Source organism: Hermetia illucens, chromosome 1 (assembly GCF_905115235.1).
Source record: "Hermetia illucens chromosome 1, iHerIll2.2.curated.20191125, whole genome shotgun sequence".
NCBI lineage: Eukaryota > Metazoa > Arthropoda > Insecta > Diptera > Stratiomyidae > Hermetia > Hermetia illucens.
This window is the reverse complement of record NC_051849.1, coordinates 127,070,620-127,089,544: the sequence shown is the minus strand read 5'-3', so window position 1 is coordinate 127,089,544 and position 18,925 is coordinate 127,070,620. Positions and strand designations below refer to the sequence as shown.

General features: G+C 38.3%; 2 protein-coding genes and 1 long non-coding RNA gene across 5 annotated transcripts; all 3 read left to right on the top strand.

Moving 5' to 3' along the window:
• The first annotated feature begins 10,280 nt into the window (after window positions 1–10,280).
• On the top strand, window positions 10,281–10,825 carry LOC119661443. Its single transcript, XM_038070788.1, has 2 exons — window positions 10,281–10,581; window positions 10,650–10,825. The coding sequence occupies exons 1-2, from the start codon at window positions 10,395–10,397 to the stop codon at window positions 10,781–10,783; spliced, it is 321 nt and encodes a 106-aa protein (XP_037926716.1). The 5' UTR covers window positions 10,281–10,394; the 3' UTR covers window positions 10,784–10,825.
• Window positions 10,798–15,512, top strand: LOC119661444 (barrier-to-autointegration factor). The gene is made up of 2 exons (XM_038070789.1): window positions 10,798–10,970; window positions 15,080–15,512. The coding sequence occupies exons 1-2, from the start codon at window positions 10,845–10,847 to the stop codon at window positions 15,224–15,226; spliced, it is 273 nt and encodes a 90-aa protein (XP_037926717.1). The 5' UTR covers window positions 10,798–10,844; the 3' UTR covers window positions 15,227–15,512.
• LOC119661445 lies at window positions 11,005–13,710 on the top strand. Of its 3 annotated transcripts, none has more exons than XR_005250586.1 (3): window positions 11,005–11,245; window positions 11,285–12,292; window positions 12,359–13,710. It is a non-coding gene; the product is annotated as an uncharacterized LOC119661445 (long non-coding RNA). The 3 variants fall into 3 exon arrangements; XR_005250584.1 differs by having other exon boundaries at window positions 11,285–12,298; XR_005250585.1 differs by having other exon boundaries at window positions 11,285–12,546; window positions 12,725–13,710.
• Window positions 15,513–18,925: the final 3,413 nt, after the last annotated feature.

Below are 18,925 nucleotides of genomic sequence, written 5' to 3'. Positions count from 1 at the left end.
AACCAGTCCGACCTTCACGGCAGACTGGCCAGATGGGCATTGAAGCTTCAAGGATTCTCGTTCATCATTAAACACAGAAAGGGATCACAACATCTGGTCCCGGATTCTCTATCTCGAATGTATTCACCAGCGGAGGTGGATGCTTTGGAGAGAAGTGGGAACAATGCAGACGTGGATTTTGATTCACCACATTTTCAGTCTGCGAACTATTTGCAGTTAATAGAGCGTATTAGGGAGAATTCCAACAAACTCCCTGATCTGCAGGTATGCGATGGATTGGTATACAAACGAACCAATCATGCTTCAGGAGATGAGATGCAGGAACAACAAGCTTGGAAGCTTTGGATTCCGGAGGAGCTGACGATGGAGGTGATCACCCGTGCCCATGATCATCCTTTGAGTGCACATGGGGGGGTTGGTAAAACCTTGGGTAGACTGCGGTTGTGGTTTTATTGGCCTAAAATGGTTTCATAGGTCAAGGACTATATCCGCAATCGTGAAACGTGCAAGACGTCAAAAGCTCCCAACCAAACACTCCAACCTCTAATGGGAAAAGCGCTCATCTCCGATCGGGTATTTCAACGTTTGTATATCGATTTGATCGGCCCATACCCCAGATCTCGCGCCGGAAATATCGGAGCAATAGTCGTTCTCGATTCTCTCTCAAAGTTTTCATTTGTGGAGCCGATTAAACGGTTTACCGCAAACGTGCTGACCGAATACTTGGAGAAGAGAATCTTTCATGTGTTTGGAATCCCTGAGTCGATCACATCTGATAATGGAGTACAATTCAAATCCGTGGCTTTCAACGATCTTCTGAACCAGTATGGCATTCAACACATTTACACCGCTTTATACTCCCCGCAGGCAAACGCCTCGGAGCGAGTAAATCGCTCACTGTTGGCTGCTATACGCGCTTATATCGGTCCTGATCAAAGAGATTGGGATAACAAGTTGTCATCCATCAACTGTGCCTTGCGTTCAGCGAAACACGTCTCGATAGGGACATCACCCTATCACGTCGTTTTTGGGCAAAGCATGGTCACCCATGGGAGTACCTACGCCCTTTTACGACGCCTGAACGGCTTACCTGATGCGACCATGGAGATCTGTTCTCAGGATAAACTTGCTATTCTGAGAGCAGAGGTTCAAGGGCGAATCCTCCAGGCAAGAGAGACACAGGAAAGGGGTTACAACTTGCGATCCCGAGCTCGTGAATTTCAGGTCGGAGATATAGTCTATAAGCGGCTCTTCAACTTAAGCAGTGCAGTAAAACGATATAATGCCAAATTGGATCAGAAGTTCGTGAAGGCGAAGGTCATCGGTCGAGTCGGAATGGTTCAATACGAGCTGGAGGACATGGAGGGTCGTAACCTGGGCATCGCTCACGCGAAGGACCTCAAGGCCTAATGTGGGTTTGGATCTCGTTCTACCTTTCCTCGTAAGCGCCAACACTCAGCCGCTATCAGCAGTGAGGCCCTCACTGGTCTTCAGCTTTCTTTCCTCGAGCGGGTCTCGAAAACCCAGCTGCCCTGTAGTGACCGCGGCTGCGCGACGGGAGCGAAATTTCATTCGGCTCTTTCTTAATTAAATTTGCTTAAACAATGCATTTAATAGTGTGCAATTGCCTTAATGTTCGCCGCAGATTGCACATTATTCAATGCATTCGAGCGAATTGATCTTGATAGGAGGCGAATGATTTGCCGCATCTGCAGGCGCATGCGCATGTTGCCGCAACATTGCCGAGTGAGAAAGGCTATGTAGCGGGAATAGAAGCGGTGCACGAACAAAGCACAGGGGGAATGTTGCTGGGTGAGTGTAGAAGAACGGGAGTGAGGCTTTATCTTGGAGAAGTTGGTCTGGTTGAGGTGGAGAAGGAAGGTGCCGCTAGGACGGAGAAGGAAAGGAGACGAGAAGAAAAAAGGGGAACTGGATTCGATGTTGAAAGAGGAGATGGGTTTTTGGGTGGCTTTTGCGTGAAAATAGAGAAAGAGGAACTAAAAGTGAATTTGGAAAATCTTGGGGAAGAAAAGAGGATCATTGATCCGAGAAGGTGAAGACTTTCGCGAGCGAAAGAAAATAGTTCAATTAAGAAATCTAACACCATTTCGTGCTAAACTCTAACGCGTGAATAAGTTAAAACCGTGGACGAATCGTTCAGTCGTTAATAAATGATAAATGCCCAGTGATTGAGAGCAAAAAGAAAAGTGGAAAAACAATGGAAAAGACCGTTATCGATATCAAATGAGTGAAATTAATATTTAGCGGCATAAGTAAAGTGTCGGAATTCCCGCGCTGTGTATAAACCATCACAAACACCTGAAAGTGAAGTACTGAATTATAAGATAGAAAGTGAATTAACGTTAATTTTTCTCTAAGGACTATATATAATAGTTTTGTTATTATTAATATATTGAATTGAAAAAAAAAAAACAAAGAAAATATAGATACTAGAAGCATCAATCCGAGCTCGGAGTGACATCAGAGTAAGTTATTCGTTTATTTTCTTTTCTTCTTCTATTTTTTTTTTATAATTTTTATTTTATGATTTTTATTTTATTTTACATTTTAGTTATTTTTATTTTAATTTTTTTTTGTAATAATTTTTGTCTTAATATGTATTGAAGCTGAACAAGTACAATAATGATTGCATAATCTGAAGTAGTTTGAGCACTTCCTCCCCTTAGTTCCTCCTTACTCCCGCAGAATTCCTATGAAAGGGACATTCTCTAAACGAATAACTGGCCGGAGGATGTCGAGGAAGGGTGGGAACCTCACAGGCCGCGCCTCGTACAAGATCTGAGGCGGAAGAGACGGCAATCGAGACGGTGATCCGTCGTGGATCTTCCCCTCCTTGATCGCGGCACTCGGGTCCGGAGACTTACGGCTCCACGCGCGCGGTCGAGCCGTTTTTTTTTTATTTTCCAATTTAGCTCGCGTTCTGGTTTTCATTTGATAGGCCGTCGCGAAATCCTACTTAAAATCGAATTTAAAATCCGGTGCGGACCCACGCATCGGAAAAGGCACGTTGTTTTAAGTAATGAAGCGTGAGGGATCAAAGCGCTCAAAGGACCCCCCCACATTCCCGAGCCTGGCTAGCACAGAGGCGTGCAAGAACGTGTCAACCGAGCACTTTGATAGAGTTTCAATCTTTGTGGGCGGACCTTCACGGTCAATTTTGCCAATTTGTTTAGCTTTTTGGGATAGCTCTGCCCTCTAGGTCGTTATCGACCACTCAGGATGATCGACTTGATCTCCTATTTCCACTCTTACCATTACAAGCTCCATAAATACTCAATAGCATTTAATCTGAAGACTGAGGTGGTGTCTCTAAAAGATGAGGGCAGTTAAATTTAAGCCAACATCTAACATCATGTGTGCTTGGGATCGTTACCTTGATAGAAGTAAAAATTACTTTCTATTCGTAATTATACCGTTCAATTATATGAAGGTTTCTGGCGCCTGCAGCTTACATAGAATCCCCCACCATCATAGAAACTCCACCATATTTTACAGTTGTTTTGAAGTTTGATGACGTGTAAGCGCTATAGTGCTAGTTTTGTGTTTTCACTGAACATTAAAACCATTAAACACATTAGCTGAAGTGTGGAAGTGTGAAGTGTGCCTTCAAGTGTGTTAGAGCACTTCATTCAAGACCATAACGGTACACTACAGGATAGCCTATAGGGGGCAATGTGGCCAGCATTGCGCTCGCCCGAGATTATTACCCTGATTTGACTCAGGTACTTATTCACAGCTCGACTGGTATCCGACGTTAGATTACGATACAAATTCCACTGGCATCAGTGAGATTTGAACCGCGACCTTCCGAACGACAACCTCGTGCTCTAACCACTCAGCTATCCGGATACATCGTATATTCGTACATTAGGGGTAAATCCTAACATTCCATATATGGTATTTAGGTTATGATTCAACCTATTGGCATAACATATAATTCATTATTGAGCCGTAAGGATTTACAAGCTATAATAGTATTGACGCAAAGTTCGTTCGTCTTACTACTTCCTATTTTGGTTCCAATTTCTAGATCTATAGCTTTTATTATTTTAATTTGTTCATTAAAGAATTTAATGTCCGGTATGTGGTTGAAGTAAGCACCGGGATATTGGATTTGCCTGACGGATACCTCCTCCGTTATTACTCTTCTTCAGGCAATTTTGATACTATAAAGTACAGTTTAACATTACATACATTAAACGTTTTTAATAGATTGTCTATTTGTACGGAATTTTTCCTAACATTTAAAATTTTCTAAGGACCAGTTCATTTATTCATGACTGTTTAGTATTTTTCTGTGGAATTAATACTTCTTAACCGTTTTCATAATGGTAAAAGTTGCCTTTTTGGTTCAAACTATAGCACTTTTTCAATAGCCGTTGGAGTTTTCAAATTTTACCTGATTGTGTTCTGTTGATAATATTCGCCGCATTAACATATTTAACGTCTTTTATATATTTCCTCATACTTTTCCAGCGATAACTTCACCTCAAAAAGTCTTCGAGGTTGTTTACTCTGCGATGTCCTCCTATAACACCTTTTTGGAGCTTGTTTGAGTCATTTTCTTCCACTTAGGACAGTTACGCCAATTATTTTGAGATTTAAGGAGGTCATCCCATTTGTCGGATTTTTGGAATCGAATTTTCACACATGTCACATGCTAGATTTATTTCGATCGCCATAATAAAGCTCGTATTTATCGATCCGAATGACGTTCGAATGACTTCGCTAAAAGGACAAAAATTGAAGCCAAGGCTGTATATGTGTTCCTTCAAGAAACCTAAAGTTTATGGATTAGGTATAGCAGATTAATGGTCAGTTAAAGTTTTATGGCTAAAAATCGCATTCTACTTTTTAAATGGGTTTTTCTCGAAATCGCATGTTGAAAATCGGCTGCTACAATAGCCCAAAATCTACCCAAAGAAATTCTTTGAAATTTCGAGGACTTATTCAGAACATATTTCTACGGTCGGCAAACTAGGATAATTGCAATTCATTCAGTAGTTTTTTTTTATTCATTGAAGAAACTTTAAAAAAACACCAAAATTCAAAAAAAAAGTTTAACAGGGCACCAAAAATTTAGTTTTTAATATTGGGTTGGAGAAAAAGTAATGTCGTATTTGTGACCGAATTTGAACGCTTTATGTTAGTATGTTAACTTAGAATTATCCCATTTAAGTCAAATATGCGCCGTTCGTTCGCAAATTTGTTGCCATTTAGAAGGCAACTCCATTATCCCCCTCTTATAAAACCCCCCTTCTTATTTGCAAAAAACTCAGACAGCCAGTTTTCGCAAGCCTCTTTTGAGGCGAACTTAGAAGCACCAAGAGCGTTTTGCATGGACCGGAAGAGAAGTTTTCATTACTTATCTCATAATGTTTATGTAGAATGGTCTTGAAAGTGATCCTTCTGCGTTTATCTGGCCGCGTACATTAGTCAAAGTCAACCTAATCAATCTTATCGGGATGCTGAATTCTACCATGCCCATGTACAGTTTCATCCTAGGCATACTCTCATAGGCAGCCTTGAAGTCAATGAAAGAACGATGATGTAATATACCATACCAGGTTTTCCATTGCTTGCCGAAGATAGAAACGTAGAACCAAAACAACATACTATAATGTTTTTACACCGTAATTATAGTATTTATTGTGAATGTACTCTAGGAATAAGAAAATTAAGAACATTGCTCGAAGTGACCTTTAGACGATTGGGCCTTTTGATATCCCACCGCACATTTCAATCCTTTCCTAGACGAGTCGATATTTGTGCGTCATTTTGAGCACACCAAGGCCTCTAAAACTAACCACAATTTGCATTCCTGTGGATTAAGATCTGGACTACCATTGTCTGCAGAAATAAATAAAACTAAACGGCTCCCAAAATAACTGCATGGTAAAATATTTGCGATGTTTTCACTCCTTTTTTGTAGAAATAGATGCTGGTAATACAATCGTAGCTAATACCCCACCAAACCTTTCCTGAAGGAGGGTGATGACCTCGGTGAACTCTTGGTGCAAGTTTTGAAGCTTCTTTTGATAATTGTGCATAAGCTCTGTCGTCCTGCTTATTATAGGGCGAAAAGTTATTCGTCAAAAAAGGATCGTTTAATGCTTGCTATTTGCGTACTCTTGGAAAAGCCTTTTGCACCCTATTTTTCATTAAGCCTTCTCCTGACTCGGCCGACAATTGCACTGCCTGGACGCCCTATTAGGATCCGTTGAGTGGCCTTAAAAAGTTCCGCTGGATAACATAGTTCCGGCATATTATTCTGTACCCATCTGCTGGCATTTCCAGTGCTGATTTGAATCAACCTAGCAATGTCTTGCTGCAGTCACGTGCACATATTGCGAGAAGCGCTCGACGGATCTCTAATGCAACAAGGGGCGGTGAGATGTTGTACCTGCCCCTGCCGTTATTTCGTAGTAGGAGCGGATGATAATGACGTTGATTTTCTCAGTCCACTTCATGCGGTCCCCATGATTAGCGATTTCGACACCGTGCTGTACATTACAGGAGTCCAATTTCAAATTTCTACCTTTTCTCATTTCTGGATTTGCATTTTATACCAAACTGCCAGGAGCGTTGATAGCTTCCTCAGAAAGTAATCTAAGGCGTGATCTTCTGATTGTGTGTTCTGCAATGGAGTGACGAACGACCCCGAGCACACCTCTTGTGAAAGGTACCGTCCGGCTTTCGTCAGCAGCTTTATTCAGACATAGGGGAGCTCCCTTCAGACAACATTGTCAGATAGATACTGAAAAGCACTGGCAGATGTGTTCGTGCCGCACATTATGTTAGGCCTCTTCTTATTACGAAGAAGATTGAACTCGACCGGCGAGGAACTGGGAAAGCTCACGCATACAGTGAATTACATCTTTTTAAGGAGGGTCCCCATACATGCAAAAAGGGTATGCAAATTCTTTTTTCTTCAAATATAGCCAAATGAAAGGTCCCGGTTAGTATTTTTCGAAGCCGGTCTTTTCGATCCCCCGGACTCCCCACCTTTGCAACAAATGTGCACCCTCCTTTTGCATGTTAAATTCGACGTAAAAGAATGTAACTCACTATATATGTGAGCGTTCACAGTTCCCACTTTTCTACCGAATTTGGTGTCAATCGCTACAACCGTCTCCAAGAAAAATGCGTGTGACGGACAGACAGACAGACAGTAAACTGATTTTAATAAGTATTTGTGTTTACACAAAACCTTAAAAAGCCAAATCAATATATTCTATTCTATTCTATTTTTGAGAAACCACAATTAAAAAATACTCTAATAATTGTACTCACCGTGTTACCATATCCGTTGAAAAAAAAAACAAACGCGACGCTCATTTATTAATTATAATGGTTTAAAAATTTCATTCTCACGAGCGAAATGGACTTCACGTGGCGTCACGGAGCGAAGAATTTGAATCTTATTTAGGTGAAAGTGTATGGTTTAGTGTTTGTTCTTGTTATTTTTAAAGTAATCAGTTTTTTGCAGAAACCCGGAAAATTGTTGCGTGAAAGGACGATCCTTTAATTTACCTTACATTTTGGCAGTAAAGCATATATAGCAAATTTTGACCAGTGCAACGTCTTTGAAAAGAAAGATGTCAAAACGGAAAGTCCAATATGCTGTTTGCCACATATTAATTATACTAAGTAGAATAACATCTGTCACAATCGATTACTTCAAACATATTTTCTATTTTTTAGCGTGAAAAATTAAATTAATGCAAATCTTCGCCATATTGCTACATAATTGATTTACAGGTGCAATCGTGAAAGTTATAGAGGCAATGCAGTGAAGGGAGTGCAGTTAATGTGCAAAGACAATATTTGCATGGCTTTAGCGGAGATACTGCCCGAATACAGGTGCACAAGAAATTTCACTCGCATCTTTATCTGGACAACGATAAAACGTGCGTTTCTGGAAGATTTACAGGTCGCAAAAAAATTGAATTGCACCGAGCCGGATTCGAACCTCGGCGGATTGAGTATTCTACAGTCTTCTCTTGTGACTTAATTTGAATTATGACCTAAACACAACAGTGGAGTGACTGCCTCCGTTCGCAGTGGGAAAGCCGTCAAATGAAATTCATTACACGGACTTGTATGAGGCAATATACAATAAATCGGGTGCGCAATGCGGCACGCCGAAAAGTTCGGAAAATCGAGTTCTTGCGATGCGTGAGAGAGAGTTTGTTACGCCATTTGCAATATGGCGGCGCTTTTCGTTTAGGAAATTATCGTAACCACTAATTGAATTTCAAAAGCCAATTAAGAATGTCACTAGCATTATTTCCGAATCTTCCATTCATAAAAATTGAATTTAAGACGGAGGTAAGTGCATTCTTGGCGGCATCAATTGCATGATTGAATTAACATAATAAATGCATACAGGTCCATCTTCCGCGTACAAATTCGTTACATTGCAAATAGTATTCACGTTTATGCAATTATCGAATGCATCTTACTACTGGTTTGTCTGCGCTGCCCGCTTCCCAAGCACCGCGCATAGTACGCGTCAACATAATTATGTTGAATTGTTAAATGGTTGAAGAACTTGTAAAACAAATTACAAATAAATATCTAAGCCGAATTGAAAATCCCAGAGGTGGATTCTAATGAGAACTGCACAAAATTCTCAAGATTTTCTTCCAACTGAAACATGAACAAGTCTAAAAAGCGGAAGCTGAACGCTTCAGATATAAAAAGGTTTATGTTTCCCTATCTGTGGAGCTTTGAGTGCGTGGCAGTTGCACTTGTATAATAATTTAAAATTGAACTGCGTCAGCAGCTAGCGACACAAATAATTTGCTTTGCAGAGAACTCTATCGATTATAGCTAATTCCATGCGCTTCATACTAGCAGGTCAGCATTATTAACAAATGTGAAGAAGTTCAATAAAAGCAGACATAAAAAGGGCTCACCTAATAACAGCAAAGTGGTAAAAGGGCTGGGGAGAAGTAACTTGGAATGTCAATTATTTTCGTTAATTATGACTTCGGCATCTTATTTGCATGGCTTCAGGTACAGTAAATTCGCGCGAAATTGACAAGTTCGAACTGCTATAACTTTGACACTAATGGCCATAATTTCATGAAACGCATGCGTATGCTAGACATTGTCCTATATGCTGCTGCAAATTTGGTACTTACTTAGGAGATTTTTTTTCAGTCAATTTCTATTATAGAAATTGGTAATATACTATTAGTAAGTTTATTTGAGTACATATCGAAATGGGACATATTTTGAGGCCTAGATTTGATATAACCACAGTAGTTTCCGAAAATGAGTGACCTGAATTAGGAGGTAGTTTGTTAGCCGAAGTCTTAAAATGAAAGATTACCTTCGAAGATATTTTTCCTTTTTTTTGGCTTAAAGTATTTGGTAATATGTGCAAATACGTGAAGATAAAACAGAACAGCAAATAAAACACTGAAGAAGGGGACAGTTGGTCCCCGAAATACGTATTTGTATATATTACCAAATACTTTTAACCAATAAAAAGGCAATCTTTCATCGAAAATGAGTCCTGTCTCACTTTAAGTGTGCACATTTTGACTCCTTACTCGCGCACATTTCAATTTACATCAAAACTAAACCAGATTCTTAAAATGCTATTCGAGACCTTTCATTTGATTCCTCTCATGCCTATATATTTAATGAAAACAATTTTTATATCAACTTTTGCATTTACGGAGAGCTCCACTTTAAACTCCACGTAAATTTATGTCACTCACTGTATGCGTGGGAGTTCATAGTTCCCAAATATCCTCCAAATTTCTTTCAGTTCGGTTTACCCATTTTGGAGAAAAATGTGTGTGACAGAGAGCCAGCCAGACAGACAGTGAATCGACTTTAATAAGGTTTTGTTTTACACCAAACCTTAAAAATGAACAATAGTGATATAAAATTCTGAATTTTAGAATAATTCACTCATATATCAGTAATTAAGATTGTTTATTAAATGCTAACTCACATTGAAGTGATCTTCACAACATCACAAACCTGACCGCAAAGAAACCAGGGGTGGGGCGGTGGCGATCCACTTCTTCCAAATATCTCCTTTCGGAATAGTTAAAAAAACTTTCAGAGGGGTTTTAGTAGAATTATTTGTGCAGCAAAACGCGAAACAATATTCTACCGTCTTCCTTGACATTTTACGCGCGAAATTAATTTCGACACTTTTATATTTTTATGAGTAAGTGCCAGTTGTCGGTTTACTGAACTTTCTTGGCACGACTTGAGACGTCATGCAATATGGCGCGGGCTTTTCAGTGCGTTTGAAATTTGTTGAAATTTAAAATGCTGTTTTTTTTTAAGACGGTTTTTGTGAATTTTGTTAGATTACCCGATAGAAGTGATATCCGTCTGTTGTAATGCTCCTGAATTTGGACCGAAATCTGGAAATTGATCTTTTGTCAGAAACGGGCCCTGAGATCAAGAAAGCGCGACTTGCAATAGTTGACAGCAATATTGAAGTTCATACAGAATCTCTTCTTCATGGTTGCAGAACGAGATTTCGCGGTACAAAGAAGTTGATATTGCTTTTGCGAATATATGCCCGTAATTACGATTAATTTAAATAATTTTGAATAGAACTGTGGCTAACCTATTTCGCCATCTGTCTTCAGGTAGCAACATTGCGATTTTATCGTTTATTCAGCAAATATCCTTTGCTATGGCACCACTTGCGAGTTTTAATTTGTTAGTCAGGTCGTCGGTACTTCTGCTGCTTTGTAGCGCTCATTATAAGTGTTTATTGTAGGAAATTGCCGGCTAGACCCAAATATTTGAAGAGTACAGTTCGTTAGAACGCAAAGATTAATATGTCTGGAACTTCGCAGAAGCACCGCAATTTTGTTGCTGAACCGATGGGAGACAAGCCCGTGACGGAACTAGCCGGCGTGGGAGAAACCCTTGGTGGACGCTTAGAAGCCGCGGGATTTGATAAGGTGAATCAGCATGCATCCTTAGCTTTGCTTTAATTATTTGATTTTGCTGTTGTGCGGATTTCGCAGTGTTTTGTGATACACACTCTAGTTCGGACTTCCATGAGACCTGTCACAGGAGTCTCGTGTTGATGGTTTAGTTGACGGTTAATTTCAAATATCGGGTGATATCATCGTCAGATGGAGTCTGTCAAATATTTTATATAAAAACCAAACGTGGGCCAGGTCAACACTTGAACGATTTCTAAAAGCTAAATATTCCTTCTCCTTTACCGCCCGTAATTATCGTAGAGTTCCATGTTGTTCTCTATTTTCAGTCTTCATGACTCGACCTTGAGAATCTGAGCTAAACCAGTACTACTGCTTTCTCCGGACGTTTCGAAATCGGGCAACAAGCAATTTGCTTATACTGCAGGAATTAGCAACATGGCTCGTGTTTCTTATCCGTGCCTCAGGGAATTGCAGAATTCGCCTGCTAGTACGAACTAACGTAACGAGTTCAGTGCCTTGGAAAGCTAATTATATTTTAATTGGAACTAGCTGCGCTCATTCGAGGTTACCATTGAAGTCAATTCAGACCCTTCTGTCGTTATGAATTTCAAATTTTCTAATTAAGCCCATATGGCCTAAAATTAAAGTTCATTCAGAATTTCCTGACGACTTTTTTGATACTATCCACTTTTCGCTCCAGGAAATTGCTAACGATTCATTTCGGGATGACGCATAAGGTATTCCATAGTTTCGGTGTTTGAGGGATTCAAATAGGTCGTGTTCTTTGCCCTTTGGTCTCGTAGATGCAGTTTGGCAGGAGAAATAATCATTATTTTTTAACGAACACTAGATGTTGCAGTGAAATTTTGGTGTAACTACATTCTATCCAATTAAAAGGAATAATGATCAGTATAGAAGGCTTGTCCATTTAGAATTAATTAGAAGCGGATGCCGTCTTAGGAATTTCACTAAACATCCGGTGATGTCTTTTGCGATGAAAAAATATCGATAAAATCGTCCTTTTGAATCCGATTTTCGGGTGTCATTCTAAAAAAAAAATCGTATTCTAAGGTTCGGATTTCAGTTTTTCATTACTAATTAGGCGAATAGCAACGTTCGATTAAAAATTCAAAATTTTTAATAACAAATCTGTTTTAAACTGAAGTATGATATTTTTTTATTTTCCACCCCCATTTGAACCCCCATACTGTAACAAAAAATTGCTGTTCATTTAATGTAATTTTCAAAACTATGTGACATCTGGTATTCGTTAATGAAAAGACGGTATGATCAGTTTACTGAACAAAAAATCTCTTTTTGAAGTAATTAATCAGGTCATTGTGAGCGAAGACTTTACAGTAAACAATTATCGAATAATCAATTGGTTATTTCTTTACTAGTGCGCTGACTATCGTCACAGCTCATATCCCGAAGGCAGGCTCTCTCACGCTCCCGCTCGAAAAGAAAGATTCCGTGTGGATTATAATGACCAAATTTTAAGAGAAGTTTTAGGGAGGGTGTAAACTTTTCGGATAAGGTACTATGGTCGGATGAAAGTACATTAAAAAGGATGGCTTTATGAACATGTGTATGTATAATTATGCATTTGAAAATTCCCATTTCATCCGAGAAGAAAGGTCCCAATACTGATTCAAAGCTAACATTTGGACCGATATTTTGAACGGACTTGTAATTGATTTGTTGGAATTACCAGAAAATCTGAACTAGTACTTAGCTTACGTTTTTTTTACAAAATGATCTTCCAGATCTTTTAGAAGATGTTCCTTTGGTTTCATTCCGCTCTATGTGGATAATGGCTGCCCAGCCCATTATGCTCGTGAAGTCTGCCCTTTTCATATCAAAAGTATACCCTAGATTTCTTTTACTGGGGTTACATTAAAGAAGAAACCAATAAATATTATCAATGAATTACATCAGCGAATAACTGATGCGTCCCAAAATTTCAATGATGGAAAATAAGGTACTTTTTAAGCGGGCGCGTTTTTAGTTGGTGTTATTTATTTTTTGTTAGTTTATATAAAAACCTTCAATTGCGTTTATTTTTTTAAATGATGTAGACTACGTTTATTCTTTACTGCAAGGATCACATGCACTTGCGATCAACCGCCTTGGCGGGCCGCTATATCTTATGCAAGAACTGAAATGAAACCAATTGCAATTCAACATTTTATTGATATCCCTTAAATACTAATCAATAACTTAAACTTTTTGGTTTCCCACCATACTTTGCAGAAACTTATCGTGTAAGAATTCTAAATGAACTAGTCTCATACAATTCCGGATTGTGCTAAATTGTGAGAATTGGATATCATGAAACGTACAGAAAATGAAAATTAAATTAAAGACATTGAATTAGAATTTTGAATATATATTGAATTGTATATCGAAATGTTTACCAAAATTTTTTCCCCGCATTTTTCATCCCTTCCTCTACAAATATATCAACTATTCCTGCACTATAATTATTTTCATTACTGCTGTTTCAAATCCCTGTATCCCTGTCCTTATTTATTGCCGCCCGTTGTTGAACATCAACTCTTGCCCCAGGATCGAAGCTGACTGCGTACTACAACCGCCTAAGGCGTATAGGCAAGTTGGCGGTTAGCCGCAAGTCCGACCTCATCTCTCCATTCAACTGCCGCTTTTGAAATTTGGTCTAGTATGTACAAATATGCACGATTGTATATTTAAATGAAAAAGCGTGTGGTCGGCCGCCTACGCGGTTAACCGCAAGTGCCCTAAGTGATCACCACTAAATTGTTTATTAGAACGAGTTCTTTGTTTAGTAAAATGGTGGTGTCGGCCAATATTGCATAGTTTTGAAAATAACATTAAATGAGCAAACTTTTCAAGTCACTGACCAAGTTGGCACAGTAATTTTTTTTAAAGTAGGGGTGGAAAATAAAAAAATGTCAAATTTCAGTTTAAAACACATTAATTATTAAAAGTTTTGAATTTTTAATCGAACATTGCTATTCGCGTAATGAAATCGCTAATTAGTAAAGAAAAACTGAAATCAGAATCTATGAATACGATTTTTTGTTTGGAATGATACTCGAAAATCTGATTCAAGAAGATTTTATCAAATTCCATTGAATTGCCAATATCTCGAAAACCATTAACCTTTTACTAAGGCCATTTAATATTTTTTTGGATGTTTGTGAGTTATTCTACCAGCCCCTTAAATATTATTGTTTCCATGCGCATATCGTCGGGGGTAAACCTTTGTGCAATCTCAATTAGTTCAATATCATTTCCAGTCAATGGAGGTCACGGGCTTATCACGGGCAATTGATGTTTTTAAGGTTTTGTGTAAAATAAAATCTTATTAAAATCGGTTTACTGTCTATTTCTGTGACATTTTTCTCGGAAACGGTTATAGCGATTGATACTAAATTTGGTGGAAAAGTGGAACCGGTGTGAACGCTCACGCATATATTGAATTAGATCATTCTAGGCGAGGGGGGAGGAATCTCTTTACATGCAAAAGGGTTCACCAAATATGGTCAAGCGAGATATCAAATTAAAGGTCTCGGTTAGTAGTTCCCGAAGCTGGTGTTAGTTTTGACATTTGTTCGAAAGGCGGGGAGTGTGACAATTTATTTCACGGACCCAACAAAAAATCTGAAAGAAATCAGGAGGCTGCCACTGTATGCTACCTAGGCTTGGAAATAGCCTTCATATGGATATCTGTTCAAGTAAACTTAACAGTATATTACTATAATTTTTAGTAATTGACTGTAAAGCCCCCACCCCCTTAAGTTCTTCCTAGAATCATGGAATTTTGCAGCAATGTCGGTTATAATATAGAGCATGATTGTACCAGTTTGGTAGAAATCGGACTATTATTAAATTTATAATAAGTCAAAGTTGTCGCTTCTGTGCAGATTCCAATTGGATATTCTTACGTAATATACGCATATGTATATTACGTGCTAGGTACTAATGAGACAAATGTCCACGCGAATGTCTTTCTAACAGAAATACACAAAACCATTCATACCTGAAGGGTCCAGCTTGCGGATTCCCGAATTGTTTTTCTTTTTTAATTTTTATTAATTATCTCTTATGTTATTAAGCCGGTCATCTATTACTTACAGGCCTACACTGTTCTTGGACAATACTTGATCTTGAAAAAAGACGCAGAATTATTCAAAGAGTGGATGAAAGATGTTTGCCATGCGAGCTCAAAGCAAGCATCAGATTGCTATCAATGCCTTAACGATTGGTGCGAGGAGTTTTTGTAAGATTAATTTGTTACTCATTATGTTAATTTACAAAAATTTGTATTAAAATAGTTGTTTTAATAATATCAAATGAACAATATTTTAATATTAAGTGTCATGTTTTAAATATCTACACATTGCTTTCTTTAAATTCAGTTGAGTGAAATAGTGATTTTATTTTTTAACTTCACCGTTCAATGTAACTTTGTACTTTGTGTTCCCTCCTAAAGTTTCTTCCATATAACCGCGAAATTGTTTTTCTAACTTTTCCGAAAACATTTTTTTAAATATATATCTGTAAATAATACTTGCTAAGTGTTTCATTCAAACATGCTGGTAAATATTTGAAAGGGCATTACAATGGAAAGTCACAATATCTTCTAAAATCAACTCCCATTAATCATTCCGGATACAAAATGTTATCAAAGATGAATGTAAACATAAATCACGAATATAGCAGGAAAAAAGCAGCGGCAACAAAATTATTTTATTCAAATTTTTGCATATAACATGACTCGATTTCCATTCCAAAGGAAGTAAAGACAAGGTTATAACTGCTGTTGTGAACGAGCTTAGAAAAAAGAAAGGAATTTTCATACATTCTAAACTACCAAGAAGTACTTAGTCAGCTGGGTGTATCACGGATACCGTTGCTTGCAGACACTTAATACAAAAAAAACACTCAAAATATGCTGCTTCTTGTTTGAGGTGGAGTCACTTCGATCTTGCGTGAGCATGTGATGAGAAAACGTAGTCTTGATGATCCCCATGAATTAAGTGGACGTTTTCTAGACTTTCGCAACATCTACCACCTCACAATATTTGGGTTCGGAAGTTATTATTAGGTTTGTTGGGCTTCAATTGAACTAGATCAAGCGTATTACAGTCAAAAATAGATTAGGGGGTTGCGTCGTAGGTGCCATTTTAACTGGTGATGTAGATTTCTTTTCTCCTAGTGTACCCATGTTGGATATCAAATGAATGGTCTCAGTTTATGTTTTCAGATTTTAGTTTTTACGTTTGCTAGAGTAAGGGTTCAAAATGCGCAAACTTTAAAGTTTCCACAAAATTACACTAGCCAAAAGTCTGAAAAAATGATATGCTTATTGAAAATCTAGGCCTCGAAATACATCACACTTCGATATCTGCTGAAACTTACAAATAGTATAGCACCAAATTATGGAAGAAAGCCCCCTTAAATTCATCCTAAGAGTAGCAAATTTCCGGATAGCATAGAGGACAGTATCACGCATAATACTAGAAAGTATCCTGCTACAAAAGAATCCTCTGAAGATTTCGTACGAAACATCAGGATTATCAATCATCGAGAGTACAAAATAAGGAAAATTAACCCTGGAGGTCGGCAAATTTGTACGAATAAACGATGTACGAAGTATCGGGATTCCACTGAAATTGTATTAAACTTATAGCAGTTAAAATTTATCAATTTAGCGCGAATTTATTGGGTCTTAAGTTATAGAAATAAGATCCTGACGTCATAATAAACGAGAATAATTGACACACGAGTAAAATACTAAAAATATATATAAAGAAACTACTTTTCCCCATTCCTTTTTAAAGTTTCGTGTAAAAATGCAAAACGGGTTGACGGATCCAAACGAAATTTGGTGGAACTATAAAATACCAAAAGGGCAGTCAATTTCACACGAACTTACTGCATCTTCAGCAATGCAAATGAGTGATGGACGTCATAATTAACGAGAATAATTGACTTTCGAGTGGAATATTAAAACGCCATATATGAAGAAGCTATTTCTTTCTAGCCATTTTTAAGGTTTTGTGTGAAAGAAAATATTTTTAGAATATATCTATCTGCCCGTCTGTCTGTCTGTCACACTCGTTTTACTCGGAAACGGCTGAACCTTTTTTTGTTTGTGATATGAGGGATCTTATTATTACGAAATGTCATGAGAACATGTGGTCAGTGAGTCCCTTTACTTCCGATCAGTGGCACCATTTTGCGCTTGGTTTACATGCGAAAGGGAATGTACATTTTTTGTCTTCACAGAATATGTGAATTAAATGATGGGGCTCGACCAGTAATGAATGAAAAGGGATATTTCGAATTTTTAGGTATGTTCGAATGGAGGAACGTGCATTGGAAATTTCTCATTTAAGATGAGCACAAAACCCTTACACACGAAGAATCTAGCTTCTGGTACTCCAACTTTGTTTTGGGTGAAACTTGCTCACGTTAATTATGTTATTTTCTTTCTATCCCATCGCGTGCACTTTATTAATAATAATAATAATCGTTGGCGCAACAATCCATGCTGGATCAGGGCCTTGAAGTGTGTTAGAGCACTTCATTCAAGACCGTAACGGTACACTAGGAGGCAATGTGGTCAGCATTGCGCTCGTCCGAGATTATTACCCTGATTTGACTCAGGTAATCATTCACAGCTGAGTCGGCTGGTATCCGACTTCAAATCACGATACAAATTCCACTGCCACCAGTGAGATTTGAACCGCGACCTTCCGTACGACAGCATTGCGCTCTAACTACTCAGCTATCCGAACACTTTATTAATATTATTTAAACCATATATGTTTAGATCGAAAAAGATAATCCAAGGTATCTAGCATTCAATAATTTAACACGATTTTATTTTGATATATGCTGTTGTTACCTTTATGTTTTATTTTTTAGGTAAACATTACCTAAATGTCCTGTGTTGCTTGGAGAAAAAGTTAGTAAGCAATTAGTAATTGCTTTCAAGGATTTACGTGAAACGGAACCTTATTAAAATCGGAACAATGTCTATCAGTCTGTCACAGCCGATTTACTCGGAAACGACTAAACGAATTGTCATGAAATTTGGTAAAAACATGTCTGTGTGTTCCATAACATGCAACAAGTAATATCATTTTGCGTAGGGGTTAAAAGGGGCTCCCCATATATGCGAAAGGCTCCCTCTTCCGCACATTTATTTCACAGAAGGTGGTCATGTGGGGTATCAATTAGTGAAAATTAACTCATTTCTAACATTGGATGAGACAGACATCGGAATGCATCTGCTCAAATATAGTTACATTTTAGAAATTTGCATGAAACCCTCTGGCTCCAGTATAATTAATTATGCATTATTAATAATGCAATCCAACTGTTACTAACAAAGTTATAGAAGATCGAATTCGTATGCCAGTATTTCACGTGGATTCATTGTACTTCGACATTTGTGACGTCATCATCATTTAACTGAACTGACATCACATGCCATTTACTGAATGGCCGCCGCACTAATTTAAGTAGCAACTCGCTCCGCTCCGCTCTTCAGTAGATCGCGTGCGCACGACCACTCATCAGCTCAAACCAGTCTAGGTACAAACCTGGCGCTTTCGAACAATAATTTATATCCTTGTCGAGTTTTGAATTAAATAAAGTAGAGCAAAATGCCACCTGCAGTGAGTTTCGGTCACGGTGTTCTTCAAGGTGGAGTCACCGTCGGATGAGAGGAACTGGAGGCGACTCCACCGATCGAAACCGACCAGCCACAAACATTTTTTTGCGGGTAGTTCCATCCAGATGTATGTATTATTCTGTTAAGGGAAAGTCGCACCGCGTCCTTGAAGAACTATTGTGTATGTGTATATAGTTATATGTGTGTATGTATGTATAGTTACGTTAATACCAGCTTTATCCATTTGTACTTATATATGTGCATACATATGTATACTTTGGGGCATGCAGTAAAGTGG

Excerpts from the sequence above, each read along its gene's own strand:
- LOC119661443 (XM_038070788.1), top strand. The coding sequence starts at position 10,395 with ATGCTCCTGAATTTGGACCGAAATCTGGAAATTGATCTTTTGTCAGAA. Across the intron at positions 10,582-10,649 it reads GCTTTTGCGAATATATGCCC|GTAGCAACATTGCGATTTTA; the intron begins GTAATTACGATT and ends ATCTGTCTTCAG.
- LOC119661444 (XM_038070789.1), top strand. The coding sequence starts at position 10,845 with ATGTCTGGAACTTCGCAGAAGCACCGCAATTTTGTTGCTGAACCGATG. Across the intron at positions 10,971-15,079 it reads AAGCCGCGGGATTTGATAAG|GCCTACACTGTTCTTGGACA; the intron begins GTGAATCAGCAT and ends TATTACTTACAG.